General features: G+C 34.6%; 1 protein-coding gene and 1 long non-coding RNA gene across 4 annotated transcripts in view; one reads left to right on the forward strand and one right to left on the reverse strand.

Annotated features, from left to right (window-relative positions):
* The window catches only part of LOC132158901 (uncharacterized), a 31302-nt gene extending 17692 nt beyond the window's left edge, over positions 1–13610 (forward strand). The window contains exon 4 of the long non-coding RNA XR_009437721.1: positions 13044–13610. This is a non-coding gene — a long non-coding RNA (uncharacterized LOC132158901). The remainder of the gene's footprint in view (positions 1–13043) is intronic.
* LOC132158899 (raftlin-like) overlaps positions 1–16662 on the reverse strand; it is an 86802-nt gene that overhangs the window by 18248 nt on the left and 51892 nt on the right. The window contains exons 5-7 of one of the 3 annotated variants that reach the window (XM_059568516.1): positions 14423–14834; positions 9167–9370; positions 1674–1789 (exon numbers count right to left, since the gene is read on the reverse strand). In XM_059568516.1, coding sequence (XP_059424499.1) covers positions 1674–1789; positions 9167–9370; positions 14423–14834 — 732 coding nt within the window. Of the gene's footprint in view, positions 1–1673; positions 1790–9166; positions 9371–14422; positions 14838–16662 lie in introns of all 3 variants that reach the window. The other 2 variants (XM_059568517.1, XM_059568515.1) reach the window with 2 other exon arrangements.

The raw sequence follows: 16662 nt of genomic DNA on the forward strand, positions 1-16662 counted from the left end.
TGTAGGGACCGAATATTATAATTAAAGTGACTTCTATATTGCATCCAAAAGAATATTTAGATATAATTAAATATTCAAAAAGGTGTAATTTTTTTTTTACTTTCATTAAAATATTTCAATAAAATGAAATAATTGCCTATTGCAAATGTATGAACCCATGGTTAACTTTTTTTCTGCAGTCACTGGGCTATATGTATTAAGACATTTTTAAATTTATATTTTGTAAAAAATAATAAAAAATAAACCTGAATTGTAATCTAAACATCTGTATTTTCATACAATTTCATAAATAAGTAGGCTATAATATGCCGCACCACAGGCATATCGCGCTGTGTGAACGCATTCATGTGATTGGCTTATAAGTAAACAATCCTCCGTAGAGTGCGTTCTTGTGATTGGCTAAAACAAGGGAGATATCTGATTGGTTGCAGATCATTCCCTGTTTAAAAAAAGGCATTTGTGTGTCGAGCCAAGTCAGGGGAGTCTCAAAATTCACACACAAATGCAGTGAAGTTCACAGACCGCAAGCAGTTTGTAAATCAAGATATATGTGTGTGTGCATCAAAAAAATACATTTCTGAATCTTGTCCTGTGCATTTGTGAATCTTGAGCACATTTGTAAATGTTGTTTGCATTTCTGAATTGTGTGTGTATTTCTGAATTTTGTGGGCATTTCTGAATTTTGTATGCATTTGTGAATCTTCTGTGCTTTTTAAATTTTGTGTGTGCATTTGTAAATTTTGTGCGCATTTGTGTATCCTGTGTTTGTATTTATGAATCATGTGTGTGCATGTATGAATCCTGTGTGTGCATATGCGAATGTAGTGTGTGCATTTATCTTTATTGAGACTCTTTTGGCTCCATAACTATTTGCGTTACTGTAAAAAAGAAAAGTTGCTATATGTCAAAGAATTTGTTTTCGATATTTATTGCACGTCAACAGACAGCAAGAGTCTTATCCTGCACTCTTTGTAAGTAAAGTGTTTTTGGCCACTAGCTTTGTAGATGCGTGTGTCACACATTACATGCACGTTCTTGCCTTTGACTACAATGAATTTGAAGTAGTGCTTATATCTCCACCTTGAAAATGCCAACTTTTCATCGGATTGCTCCTGACTCGCCATTTCTGCTGCTGCTGCGAATCTGTAGCTGTTGCGTGTGTGTGAATGTGTGTGTTTGGCGCCCCTGGCGCATGTGTGTAAAAACACTGGCTCTGATTGGCTACCATGAAACAAATGACTCTGCCTTAGCCCATCATAATCGCTTATCTCGTTATTAACCCACCTGCACACTCGCTGTGTGAGCCAGGGGTGCGTTCAGATTGCATATTAAATCAATGCATAGTAACGCACCGCATTTAACGTTCAGTAACGTTAACGGCGTTGTAACGACGGGAAAAGTAATTAGTTAGATTACCCCGTTACTGAAAAAATAACGTCGTTACCTAACGCCGTTCTTTTAAATGCCGTTATTCCAAACACTGCAAATAATTACAGTAAAATGAAAAGTAATGCATTGAAATGAAATAAGAAATTCTGAAGTAGAAAGGTTAAAATAGTATTTTATTGTAAAACATTCTCCAATTACCTTATACTCTGAATAATAATTTTTACAGTGTACATGACAATAGTACTCTGAATGACAGAATGCAAACGTGTTTGAGTGTAACTCACATCAACGATTGTCCATTGTTCCACCACTATAGCGTCGTATGCAGCAGCTGCATTGGTGTCACTCTCCATCCCCTCCTGGAACACAAACACACTGTCCACAGTCTTGACGAGAAAATCTGCAAGAGATAGAGGAGAAATCAGTCAGTGTTCTGGGTTTAATATGATGGGTATAGAACATCAGTTGGGTTAATTATTGGATATACTTTTGCTTTAACATCTATTAAACCCAGAACATTCCTTTAAAAAGTCAGTGAAAGCTAAATGTACGAAAGCACAGGAAGAAAAGGGACACTAACTATAACTGGAATTCTAGGTAATAAAAATATAACAAGAGAGAGAGTATGTGCGGATGAGGAAGTCATTTGAAATATTTCCAAGAAAAGAAAGAGTGACAGCAACAAAACAGACAGAGACTAATGAATGACCAGCCTAATTAGCCAACACATCCATCTTGGAATGTAGAACATTTCCGGCGAAATAAATAAAGCTCTTTCAAATGCACATTTTAATGGCCTGATGTCGCTGCCGCCCCATGCGGTTCCTGCGTTTGGCCCTGTTTTAGAGTGATCTTTATATATGGCTGGATAATAAGCTCTGCTGAGTATTGAAGACGAGCACAGGGGCATCTGGGAACCGGCTCACATCCCGTGTTATTTCTGCTCGGTGTCCTCTCATGGCACAAGAGCTTCCTCCATTTACACACTAATACTGTTTGTGCTGCCCCTGTCTGCTCTGGGAGACACTCCAGATTACATTATAGGGGGACTGAGGGATGGGCGACCGTGGGCCGGCCCCGATGGGAAAGGGTTTTTTCTCGGGAAAGGGAGGGGACCGGTGTCTGTTGCCTGCATCCTTCCATCAAAAAAACCTATTTAAGACTGCACTTACTCAATTGAAGGCATCTCACTGGCCTTTCAAACAAAGCCATTGTTCTGGCCACCTTGCATCAGATGTTCCCACTTGGGATAGTAATTGGAAAAGTCAGAGGGAGATTTCTTTAGCTGTCGAGTCTGTCTGCAATGTCTCAGGTGAGCGACACAGACAGGGAGACGCACCAGACGTGGGCTCAATAAGCCGTCGAGTCTGCGGGAGGACCGTTTATGGAGATTGACAGAGAGAGATTGTCCGTTTGATGGAGTGATACTGTCGGGGTATGTGGAGTTAGTCTGGCCAGGTCCTTGTGACTGATAGCGTTCAGGTTTAAGGAGCTGCTAATGCTCAAGACAGCTTATGTATATTTTACGACGTGGGGCAGAAATGGGCCGAGACAGGGTGGAGGATGTGAACATATTAAATGTCAGTCACTTGAGCAGACAAACTACTTCAGAGAAGCTATACTGTCCTGACAGTGATGTATTCTTTGTTAAAGGTTAAAGGGTTGATTTCTGCATCATCTACCAGCACCAAACAAACACAAAACTAATGATTAACTAATATTCTGTCTATCAGCTGTTCTATAGTTCTATCTATCCTTCTGTCAATCTGTATCTCTCTCCATAAATCTGTCTTTATCTATCTATCTATCTATCTATCTATCTATCTATCTATCTATCTATCTATCTATCTATCTATCTATCTATCTATCTATCTATCTATCTATCTATCTATCTATCTATCTATCTATCTATTTATATGACTTTCTGTCTGTTTGGATTTCATGTTGACTTTAACATTTAAAAAATGACGCTCTTCACTTTAATGCCGTGAATAGGTATGGTCATTCTCTCTCACTCATGCACCTGTTCAAATACTTCCATTCATTCTCTGATTCTTTTGTGCATCAGGAAAATGACAGTGGAGGTATCTCCAAAATCCCTTTCATACCGAGATAATACCTTATTGGAAATTCATACGCTGAATATCTGTGCCTTCGTTCATCTGAATATAGGCAGAACAGCATGAATAGTCAGGCGCATGAATGTGTCGCAGCTGCGGGTGGATATTCTTTTCTGAGGAAGGGGAAATTCAGCACCAGAGCAAAAGTCAGACAAAAGAAACCTTTTAGTCAACATTGTTGGCGTCTATTCAACGGGAGCTAAACCTGGAACAGTGATGAACCTGTGGACCACCGTGTTGCTTTCCTGTGGAGCGTATGAATCTTTAATAACGATGGCGTTGAGCTGCAAATTCAATCCTGGCCTGATGGGCAGCACTGGCATGCCACACCCAGCACATTAAAACCCAATTCCTGCCTCCCACCTTCTCTCACCATGGAAACCTGTCTCTAAGGGCAAGTGAGGCAAAAGGAAAGCTTCCTTATAAAGGACATTCTCCTGGACAACTTCAATGTCAGTGAAGCAGAGCTAGACGAGGACACAGGCGAGGTGCACAAGTAAATCAGTGGAGCAGAACTCCACACCAACAGCATCAACAAAGAGCAGAATCCATCAGGAGACTTTAAGCCGCCACAAAACCCCCTTCCACCCCTGCACCGGTGGATAAACTCGTATCAAAGCCACCTGGAGGGCAGTTTCTGAAGACGGAGGAGGAGGAGGCCGTGCCACCGCTGATCTCCTAAGACTATCATTTTGATCTTCTATAAAATAGGACCACAAATCTCACAAAACCTGTCAAGAACATGTCCTGCTCATTTTTCACCTCCAAAATCAATACAAGTTTTTTTTCAACAACATGGTGAATACAATATTTCAGAATTATCCATTATTTTACATTTGACAAATTTTCACGAATTAAACATACTTTCCAGGCAAATACTCATTACCATAATAATAATAATAATAATAATAATAATGCAAATTGTGTTTTTTATTACATACTATTATAGTATTTTTATATATATGTTGAATTAGCTTTTATTTTTATGTATTCAGTTTAAGATTACCCTTTATCTTAAGGTGTCCTTGATACAGTGTAATTATAAAATTTAAGTACTGAGTAATGTTAATTAACTACATGTATAGTTAGGGTTAAGGATTAGGGTTTGGTTTAGGGTTACTTGCATGCAATTATGCATAATTTATTGTTAATAGAATAGTAAGTATATGTAATGTGTAACAGGAACGCCTTAAAGTATTACCCAGTTTAAATTATGTTATTTTATGTGATTTGTAATTTTTATTTTGTTTAAATATTTCTTATTTAGCTTTAATTTATGTTTCTTTAACTTTTAGTTTTAGTGAATTCAAATTATTTATTTTGGTTATTCAAGGCCACGTTGGTTTGTTATTTCATTTTAGTTTTTTATGTTAAAGTTTTTTTTTTAAATTACTTAATTACTTATTTCAGTTCAGCTTTATTTAATAGTTTTGGTTGACAATAACAACATTGAATGCAATTTATTTTATTCTAATAAAATAAAACAACATATAAAAATATTATATAATATATACATTTAATGCATTTTATTTTAGCAATTTAAAATATTATTGAACTAATGAAAATGTATATTTTGGTGTGTGTATATATATTTATATATTTTTTTTTTTCTTTTTTTAATGTTTTTATGATTTATGTTTTTATGATTTTTTAAAGTCTCTTTTGCTCAACAAACCTGCATTTATTACATAAAAATTACAGCAAAAACATTACATTTCTAACTACATTTTTGCTATTTAAAATAACTTTTTACTTATATATATTATTTATATATATATATGTACTGTATATATATTATGCTTAACTTTTATAAAAATAGTGTCACAATGCAAAAAATGTTTACAGTCTTAAAATGAGCTTCATTATTTTTATGCAGAATATGATTAGTGTAAATACATTGTAAAGGAGAGCATTGCTATTAGTCTTGCGAGGTTTGTGGCATGAATATGACTATTATTTCCTGTTGATTTTGGGGTGAAACGTGACCTTGCCATGCTTTGGAGAGATTCTCCCAGAGAATCTGTCTGGGATGGGGTTGTGTTATCATTGTGTGCATCCCTCCTCACATATTCCGGACGTGTTGATGTTTACAGCGAAAATGAGAAGACACTGTGGGAGTGCATCACCATGGAGTTCTCATTATGCATTCGCAGGCCAGACTCAAAGTGGAGCTAAATTTGGAGAGATCTGGCCCATGTGCTCACAGGCCTGATAATGAATGCATCTCCAGCCTTTCATGTAATCAGACACTTATGAAAAGTCTACATGCTGGTGTTGCTTTGATATCACATTGTTCCCGGTCTCCACAGGGCTCTGCCAGCACCTCGCCGTCCTCCTGCTTTAAAACGGCCCTCACTTCCTGTTGTTTTTCTTTCACACGTGTGGTTGACATGAACACCATCATTTGTCTCGACTCATGAAACATATTGTGTTTTACTTTACATATTAATTTAGTGATGCTTGGTAAGGTTATATATTCTACTTTTATTTATTATTTTTTTTATTTAAATATTTATGAAGTCAAGTTTATATATATATATATATATATTTATATTTATATATACTTATTTTTATTTATTTATTTTTTAAAAATTTATTAGTGGTCTTTGTAATAAAAACAATTATGCAAACAGTGTTATTTTAATATTATATTATGCACTGCTGTAGCATTTATCCACATCTGAATTTTATATTTATATTTTCAGTTAATGTTTTAGTGAATTTGTAATGCAATTTTGTCCATTTTTTTGTGATATTACTGTTTAGCTTTATTCTTTAATTCAGTTTTAGTAGTACTTCAAATTATTTATTTCAGTTTCTAGTTTCATCTAATTTTATATATTTAATTTTATTTGAGACTGATTTCATATTTTTCTTTTATTGTGTCCTACTTTATGTTAGTTATTCCACTTTATTTCCTTTTTTTAAATTGTATTTTAGTTTATTATGCATTGCATTTTAAAATATTTTTATTAGTATTATTTGTACAGTCACTTTTTTTGTGCATATTTTTTTGTTTGTTTATTCATTGAGAGTATTACATTTTTAACTCTATTTATTAGTGGCTTCTGCAAAGTCAAGCATGGGTATTATTATCGGTCATAGTCACGGTTAGTATTAGAAGTTTATTAGATGTGATTGCTTGTCCTGCCTTTGTCTTAAGGTAACGAATAATCTCTCAAGTCATGTTATTTGGTAAATAGATGCGTGCTTTTACTGTTTCAGACTTGGGTAGAGATAAAACAGGCAATATGCATTGAGTGAGGAACTTGTGTCACATCTAGAGGTCAGAATAGAGACTTTTGTGACATTGAGTATTGCACAGGCCAATACCACTCTTATTTTCCTCAGAAAATATAATAATCAAATTAAATCTGCTTTTGCTCAGTAATTACCTCAGGACGACTTCCCTCGGTAGAACAGCACAGAACTTGGCATGGGTTTACTGACTATACAGGGAAGTCATTAAAGAAAATTAATTAACTAATAAGAAGCTTGGGTTTTGCATCATTGCTATCACTGCACACGTTCTCTTGCCACACCATTACCACTTGAAGACCCAGAAAGCTCTAAATGATGACAAATACCCTCTTCTCCCCATGTCCCCGATGTCATAACCCAGCCACAAAACGGCGTATATTCAGTTAGCCATCATAGAAGAAAGCGAAACTCAAAGCACCAGTGCATTTCCCTCAGTGCTGGAAGATCCACAGTACAGATCTCTACTGCGCTTTCCGAAAATGTTCTCAGTGCACTCAAGTGAGCCAAACCCACAAGCTATTTTAATAACATGATTAATTAATTAGTCAGAAAATAAAATATGGCACCCTAGTATAATATCAAACTAATCAATTTTCCAAATAATGCTCATCCATTTATTAGAAGACGCCTTTAATTCAGTCATTTATCATCTATAGGATGAGCACATATTAATATTAATAATATCATAACAGTTATAACCCCTGTAAAATTACAAAAGTATTACCATAGAAATATATAATAGAAAAATAAAACATGTTTGTTTTACCAAATTGTATTATTTTATTATTATTATTATTCATTTAGTTTTTAACTGTGTTATGTATGTGATTTTAATTTATCTATTTATTTGGTCAAGGTTGTCTCGAGATCTGTCAGTAAATATGTCAATAGATTTGAACTATTTTTTTGAAGATTTTTCATACTTGATATGCATAAATGTATTTTTAATATAATTATTATTATTTATTTTTTTTACAAGGGAAATCATGTATTCAATTTTAATTTTAATTTTTACGTCAAAAAAAATAAAATAAATAAATAAATATATATATATATATATATATATATATATATATATATATACACACAAACAAAAGCATAGTGGTTTTTATACTGTAGAAACTGTATATTCTATGGCCCTACACCTAACCCTACCCCTCACAGGAAACATTTTAACTTTCTCAAAAAAACTCATTCTGTATGAAAAATGGTTTTTGAAAAATGGGGACATGGCTTATGTCCTCATAAGTCACCCTCTCCATGTAATACCTGTGTCATACCCAGTGTTTGGAATAACGGCGTTTAAAAGAACGGCGTTAGGTAATGACGTTATTTTTTCAGTAACGGGGTAATCTAACTAATTACTTTTCCCGTCGTTACAACGCCGTTAACGTTACTGAACGTTAAATGCGGTGCGTTACTATGCATTGATTTAATATGCAATCTGAACGCACCCCTGGCTCACACAGCGAGTGAGCAGGTGGGTTAATAACGAGATAAGCGATTATGATTGGCTAAGGCAGAGTCATGTGTTTCATGGTAGCCAATCAGAGCCAGTGTTTTTACACACATGCGCCAGCGGCGCCAAACATACACAGTCACACACACGCAACAGCTACACAGAGATTCGCAGCAGCAGCAGAAATGGCGAGTAAGGAGCAATCCGATGAAAAGTTGGCATTTTCAAGGTGGAGATATAAGCACTACTTTAAATTCATTGTAGTCAAAGGCAAGAACGTGCATGTAATGTGTACATGTAATGTGTGACACACGCATCTACAAAGCTAGTGGCCAAAAACACTTTTCTTACAAAGAGTGCAGGATAAAACTCTTGCTGTCTGTTGACGTGCAATAAATCTTGAAAGTTATGTACGAACACCTGTCTGTTCTACTTATTTCAACTGACTTGTGAAAACTGCTAAAAAAAACAAAAACAAATTCTTTGACATATAGCAACTTTTTTTTTTTTTTGTACAGTAACGCAAATAGTTACTTTCCCTGGTAAGGAGTTACTTTTATTATAGAGTAATTCAGTTACTAACTCAGTTACTTTTTGGAACAAGTAGTGAGTAACTATAACTAATTACTTTTTTAAAGTAACGTTCCCAACAGTGGTCATACCCATGTCATTATACAGAGTTGTGTCCTGATATGTCACAAAAACACACACACACACACACACACACACACATACACACACACACACACACACACACACACACATAATTATACAAATTTTGGCTCTGAACACTTTCACCATGAAGTATATTTAGTGATGGGATCATGAATGGGATCACTGAATCATGGTACTACCATAGTATTTTGTATAATACACCAGTGTGATGAAGTGTATATTTCTGATTGTTTGAGTTTGAGAAGTATCAGCACTAACTCACCGTTGTCTCTGGTCAGCTGAAAGTATCCGTCCACTAGTGAGGCTCCGTTGTTGAAGTGTTGAGTCATGTGATCGAGCCAGTTGGCCTCCATCGTGCAGATGCCCTCGCCCTGCGGCTGAACTCGCAGAGGCACTTTAACTGTGTAGTACTTCAGCTGACCCTCACGCCGACCCGGGTAGTTAAACAATCCAAAGAGCTCGGCTCCTGTGCAAATAATAAACACTGATTTTAAAGGAATAGATAATAGTTACTCCCCAATTTAATATAAAATATATAATTTTAATGGCAGAGGAAGTTGTAATGAACTTCTCATTAAAACAGGAATTGGCAATGATTACTTTAATGATGAACAGTAGATATATCTATTTACAGTAGATATAGTTATATATTAGTGCTGTCAAATGATTTATTGCGATTAATCACATTAATCACATGTGTATTGGGTATATTTATTGTGTGTATATAAAGACACACACACAGTATCAATTTTGAAAATATTTACATGTGTATATTTACATTCGTATAATTTATTATATATATATAGCACAAGTAATAGCACAAATTTTAACCATAAAAAAAAAAAAACATTTTCATTGATTCTTAGATTTAAAAAATATATATATTTCAGGTAGCAATTCTCATTTTTATTTAGTTTAACTTGATGTAAAAAATCTATCAATCTATTTATAAATATATAGATTCAAGTATTATATCTAAATATATAATATTTATGTATTATAAGATACATGTACAGTATAACACTGTTTAAAAATAAAATTTTCATTTGATTTAATGGACCTGAGTCAATATTTAGTCAGAGGCTGAGACTAAACTTGTACTAAGCATCTTAACCAGAGACTAAACCAGTAATAACCGACCATCATAACCCAAACTCAGACTGGTCTCATCAGCACGGTTATGAGATTTGTTGCTTTGTGAACTGCGTGTTCCTACACTGTGGCCCTTCACACTTAATTAATTACCTTGTAGATGGGCTTAACAACTAATTAGCTGGTGTCCTGGTCTAGTGGAGGTGAGTAATTAAGGAAATTAGGTGATGTAGTGGCAATCTGGAACGAGTATTTAGGACCATCGTTTCTCACTAGACCGGTCCCACTAGAGAGAACTGACCATTCGTTCTTCTCAATGAGATTATGTTTGGCTGGAAAACAAAACACAATTTACATCTGCCACAAAGAGAAAGAGTGCAGACCTAATGGATTACGATAGTCGAAGATGAATTTGTTTGTGTGCCTGCTTTACCCAGTAAAGCCTCCCTAGTTTCAGACCTATATTAGAACTAATGGGAAATTGACCGAAAAGATAAATATGGATGCACTTTTGTTCTGGCAGCCATCATTTAGATTGCTGCTGACTGCATTGAGTCATTAACGTCCTCTGACAGAACCAAGAGAAGCCAATGAGAGAGAGCGATCTCAACGGCTTGCATTTACAGCACAAATCTCAGCAAGAATGAATCATTTGTTGTTGTTTTACTTCAACTGGGGTACAACAGGTTCTTCCTATAAACACATTTCCTGTTCCATTCACAGTACATGTGCATCACTTTTTTACAGACTGATTTTTATTTCTGCCATTTTTATGAATAGAAGCCAGAGCGAGATTAAATAAGGAGGATCTGCATCCACCACATGATATATATATATATTATGCACATGACATTATGCACATGTCACCTTATTTTTATTATTCCAGTGCATAACACTACTTATTTATTACTAATATATGTTTAAATTGTAAAATATTTATAGATCAAATTTTTTTTTACATTAAAATTTCCAAATTTATGCAAGTTATCTATAGAAAAAAAACATTTTAAATTTTTTTTTTTATTATTATTAATTTGGAGAATTTAAGAACCAAAATGTGAAAGAAACAAAATGTTTCTTTTACGGTGCAGGGACAGTGAAAAAGTTTTAGGAGAGATGTTTAGATGAAATCCACTTAAATATTAAAGCTGTATTTGTTCATATAATTAAATAAAACTGGCTTTTTAAACGCTAGCACCATATAGTATTTTTGTCCAGGTCAAATATGATTTAAATAACTTTTATGTATGTTATATGATATATTATGTAATATCATCATAAATCTTACATAATAAAACTTCAAAGTCTCATGGTTCATCAAATGCTAATCACTACCACCGTAGTATTTTTATAATGAAATAAATTATAATGAATAAAATCTAGTTTAAACAAAAGTCAGAGTTTCAAAATTCATTTTCACATCAATGTCATAAAATTTTACTGTTTAAAGCTGCATACATTTTCAGAATTTGGGGAGGGAAATTGAATTTAATTGTAATGAAAGTAATTAAAAAAACATATTCTTTCTGTATTTAAGTTACAAAATAAAACTGACTGGTTGTAGCATTAAATACAATTCATTAGACACAAAGTCAAGCTCTCCACACATGAAAGTCGCTGTGTTTGTGACATTCTCTAACTTCCAGAGGGTTTTGGTGAAGCGTGGGACATTTAGTGGGGAAACAAGCACACAAACGACCCTGTTACAGGCCTCCAAGCTCTGTGTGATCAACCCTTTTGACAAGGTCAAACACGCTGGATATCTACAGTTAGCACTGCCAAAGAACTCAACGTGTCATCAAGTGTTTGCCTAATCCACATTTGAATTGCATCATATCAACACACAAACACAACCCCACAAGTCCTGACCTCCGTCTTCACTGGAGCCCATAACTATGGAAATATTCAGATTGTGGATTGCATCCCACCGGCTGATTGCCAGAGTTACTGCTCAGATGTAAATAGATGTTTTTTGACTCAAAGGAGCAAATTCTCGAAGCACATCAAGACATCGTGTCTCTTTTAGCATTGCAGGTGCTTTCTGCTGGATTCCCTTAGTGAATCATGTCTTAAAACAACACAGACAGTATTGAACACGGTCCAAATAGACATCGCTATCAGTGGAACCAATTCATATTTAGTTCATTTCTTAAAAATAATTGTCACCTACAAGTGTTAGTGCTATTTTAGTAGCTTTGAAATACTGTTTTAGTTTTTATTATTATTTTGAATTAATGTCTTTGAAGGCACTTAAGAAGTAATCCATTTATTTATTTATAATTTGCATTTTGTTATTGTTGTGTGAATACTTAATCATTATGGATTTTTATTTATATATAATTATATTTCTTCGGCTTTTCATCGTTGTGTTAGGATGGGAAGTAATAGTTGGAAAATGAGAAAAAATGAATGCCTTTGGAAGTGTTTACTGAACATTTTATTTTTGAAAAAAATAAATACAAATTTTTTTTAATGAATTTGTATATTTTATTCTTAAAGTATTAGTAATTTTGTTGTGTTTTTTGTCAAGTTTTTATTAATTTCTATTTAAGTTTTAGTTGAAATTGTACATGAAGTTCTCAGTTGAAGCTACATTTCATCTAAATTATATATATATAATATAAATATATATTTCAAGTAATGAACATGTATTTTTATGGTTTTAGTTGACTGTAATATCCCTGACCATTATACTGCAATGCATTTGTTTCTCTTTTTCTTTTATTTCAAATCATTTGCATATAAATAAAATAATATTTCTTTAAATACATTTTTTTAAATTCCTAAAAAATTTATGACTTAAGTTCTCTTCCACAATTTTAGAACTACAACCTGAACAACTTCTCATGAAAACAATGACACACGCTTAATGCTCCTACAATACACTTCATTTTCATTTTCACACTTATTTCTTTTTCATACTGGTTTAAAATGCAACTTGCGAGATTAACCCAGAATACTGGCCTTTTAATATTCATTTTACTATGTAAAGCGCTCTGAATTAATGCTGTGCATGAAATAATCTTGCCTTTTCTTTCTGAAGGCAGGTTTCAAGGCTTTCCAACTGCACGGCGGGATGTGAAAACTCCCTGACAAACCTGCACCTCATCTGAGCTCTGAGCATTTCACACTGCTGACCAACGCCATTATGTTTTATAGATGTTCACCCAGAGCATTAGAGGGACTTGTGCAGGGAATGACTATATTTAAGTCATAAGGACGCAGCGCTGTGCAAAAGACTCCTGGCAGCTGTCATTTTGTGGCTGAATGAGAGAAATTGGTGTAGCGTGAGGCCACCGATGGCGACAGTAGCATACTTCCACTGCTGACGAAGTCACTTCCACATCCAGATGGAGACTCCCAACATGCATCATTCACATGGCACAGCAATCTCCATGCACAATGCCACAGTTTTTGCAAAAAAAAAGGCTCCCTAGCTAATGTTGAGAATGAGGTTTGCCATCTGGTTACTGGCGGAAAAACAAGGGTGAACAAAGCCTAATCTAGCACCCGCTGTGTGGGTTTTTGTAAATGCCAAGTCTGCCTAATCCCATACGTCAAAACACTGTGACAATGCTTTTCTGCAGACAAGAATAACAAAATCAGGCAAGTGAGATGCTGATCTTTCTTACTGTCATCACCACTTAAAGAAAAAACGCTAGCTTTAGGGCTGGGCGATATATTTGCTAACATGATGTGCTGTCAATACTAAAATTAAGTAATATTGTGATTTTAATGCATTTTATTTCACCAATGAAGTGTCTTTAGACTAGTTCTGAAAATAAAATAATTCTGCAAAAAGACAAAATACAAGAGCAAATTATGGGATTATGTTAAGTGATATGGAAATAAAATGGACAATATGTTGACTTCTAAAGGCAATTTTTATAAAGTCTATTAGATTAATTGTCTGCCATCATTTTGGGACAAATATCGATATGCAGTTACTCAAAATAATAATGTGATTCAATTTAATTGAATTTGTTATTGACTGTCTACTCTAAAAGGAAAATAATTAAATACTCATTGAGTGTTGAATACATTTTGATTATTTTAAACTAGAGATGAATCTGTTTTTGTTCAATTAAATGAAACATTGCAATTACCTATTAACCCATTTAGTTAGCAAATTAAATCAACATGAATAAAATAGCAATAAATACATAACTTTTCGAAATTGTAGGGCCAGTAATTTTTTTGTTATGTTTTAATATATATACACGCATGTAAGAATTTTAGTATATTTATTCAGCAAGGATGCATTATTTTGTATATAACTTGAATTTTATCAAATTTTCATATACCGAAAAGCATCACCCAGCCCTGGCCAGCGTCATATGTTAGAAATAAAAGACACTTCCTTGCATTTTCGTAATATACTTATGTGAGTTTTCGTTTGATCAAAGGATAAAGACGATCAACCCACCACTCTTAGCCAGGGCCAACCTGCTGGGTTTCTCGGCTGTGTCTGTGATTTTGGCCGTGTCGTTGTTGTTGTGTGTTAGTGTATCTCCTTGCTGTGTTTCACCAGATCCTGATTTCTCAACAGAGAGATCACATCCTCCGTCTCCACCTTCAGAAGATTTCACGTCTTCTCTCAGAGCCTCACCTCCCCTGTTTTTCCCTTCGTTCTCCGCTCCGGACTCGTCTCCCAGCTCCGGCTCCTCCAGGGGACTGGGACTGGGCGTCAGCCCCGAGCCGTGCAGCGAGCTGGGGCTGGAGTGCAGGGAGAGGGAGGGTTCCTCTGGTTCTCCGTGCCGGAGCACGTGTGGGCGTAGGCCAGCTGGCTCCTGGATGAAGCCCACAAACATGATGCCCTGATCCGCAGCATCCTGGATCTGCTGAGAAGAGAGATATGAACAGAGTAAGACTATATATTTTGCTTGCCAGTTTAGACAACATGAATTTCCGTGCTGGTCTGGTTTATCCTACTTAAACAAAAAGCTTGTTTATTGTAGCTGACAATAAACAACTTAAAATCCTTAAGCCGTCTTCCTCGTGTGCTGTGAGAACAAAACAAGCACGTAACCGCCAGTCATTAACATATGAAAAGCCTTCGCACACAAGACAGAATTGTAGCTTTGAATTATCAAGGAAACTTTACAAATTATTGTCTATGGAAAATAGTTAATGTTTGGAGTAACATTTTTGGAACAAAAATGTTTTGTTTTTAAAAAACTTTTTTTTTAAAATTAGGAAATATTATTACAACTCAAAATAGCTGTTTTCTCTTTAAATATATGTTAAAATTTAATTTATTCCTGTGATGCAATGCTGAATTTTCAGCATTTCAGCAGTCTTCAGTGTCACATGATCTTCAGAAATCATTCTAATATGCTGATTTGCTGCTCAAGTAAAATTTCAGATTATTATCTTAATCTTATCATTATTTCTGCTTATATATTATAAATATGTTGAAAACAGTTTAATAATAAATTGTTTTCAAAATAGTTAATATTAATATTTTTGTGGAAATCTGGATGCAACTTCATAATAACTTCATAATAACTGCCCTTTGAAATTTGGCGTAAGATTAAGAAGAAATTAATACTTTTATTCAGCGAGGATGCATAAAGTTGATCAAAACTGACAGTAAAAACATTTTATAATGTAAAAAAAAATTCAATTAAAAAATGCTGTTCATTAGTACTTTTTTTGTTCATCAAAGAAAACTGAAAAAAAAAGTTCATGATTTCCACAAAAAAAACAAAAACACAATTATAATAAAAAGATTTTTGCAACACTGATAACAATTAGAACCATTATCAATAAGCAATAATAGTAATTTAGCCCCAAGGTTTCGGAATTATCATGTTGCACTGAAGACTGGAGAAATATTGGTAAAAATATTTCAGAATATTACTGTATTTTCAATCAAATACATGCAGCCTTGGCGAACATCAGAGACTTTTTATTTATTTATTTTAAAAATATGAATTATTCCAATCCTTGACCAGTAGTGTACATCCTCCAAATGTGAGATTACATGGTTTACTGTGCCTTCATGTTTTTCCATTTGATTTCCCTAGGTCTTGTTGTTGGTCCAGCTAAACAGATCTTTTAAAATCTGATGATATTTTATGTTAGCATTCCTTGACAGTTAATTTTCAGTTCAGTTTGGTTTGATTATTATTATGATGTTATTGATGTTGGGCAAAATTTGTCAACATGGAAGAGCAGATAAACCTCTCGAGGGCTTTGCGTAGCATCGTGTTGGTGTTGTTGAATGAGATAAGAAGTTTCATTTCAAAAAAGTAGTTTCAGTAATTTCCAGTTTCCTCATTGGCGGAACATTAAAACGATTGATGTGCCACATTACCCAGTTCAAAACAATATATTGCAAAAGCGGCTTTCTTTCTTCCACACCATCAGCTATTTGAAATTAGCAAGCGCTGATTACAATGGCATCGGTCCACCATTGACTGCCCTCTGCATCCCAAATCAGTCGAGCATCTACCACTTTATTGTCAGTTTGCGTTTGAAAGCCAATATTTGAATTCTCATCAAACCAAATTGAATCGTTAACTGTCAAGGAATGCTAATGATGCCATTTTCCATTATGCTGCTTTAATAAAGGCCAGCCCGAGGCCTGCCACCGCTATCTTCGCCCACACCAGCCGAATCAGTTTCCGCGAGGTGCGCAGGTTATTTTCTCTAAAATTAAAC

The sequence above is a fragment of the Carassius carassius genome, chromosome 15 (assembly GCF_963082965.1).
Source record: "Carassius carassius chromosome 15, fCarCar2.1, whole genome shotgun sequence".
Taxonomy (NCBI): domain Eukaryota; kingdom Metazoa; phylum Chordata; class Actinopteri; order Cypriniformes; family Cyprinidae; genus Carassius; species Carassius carassius.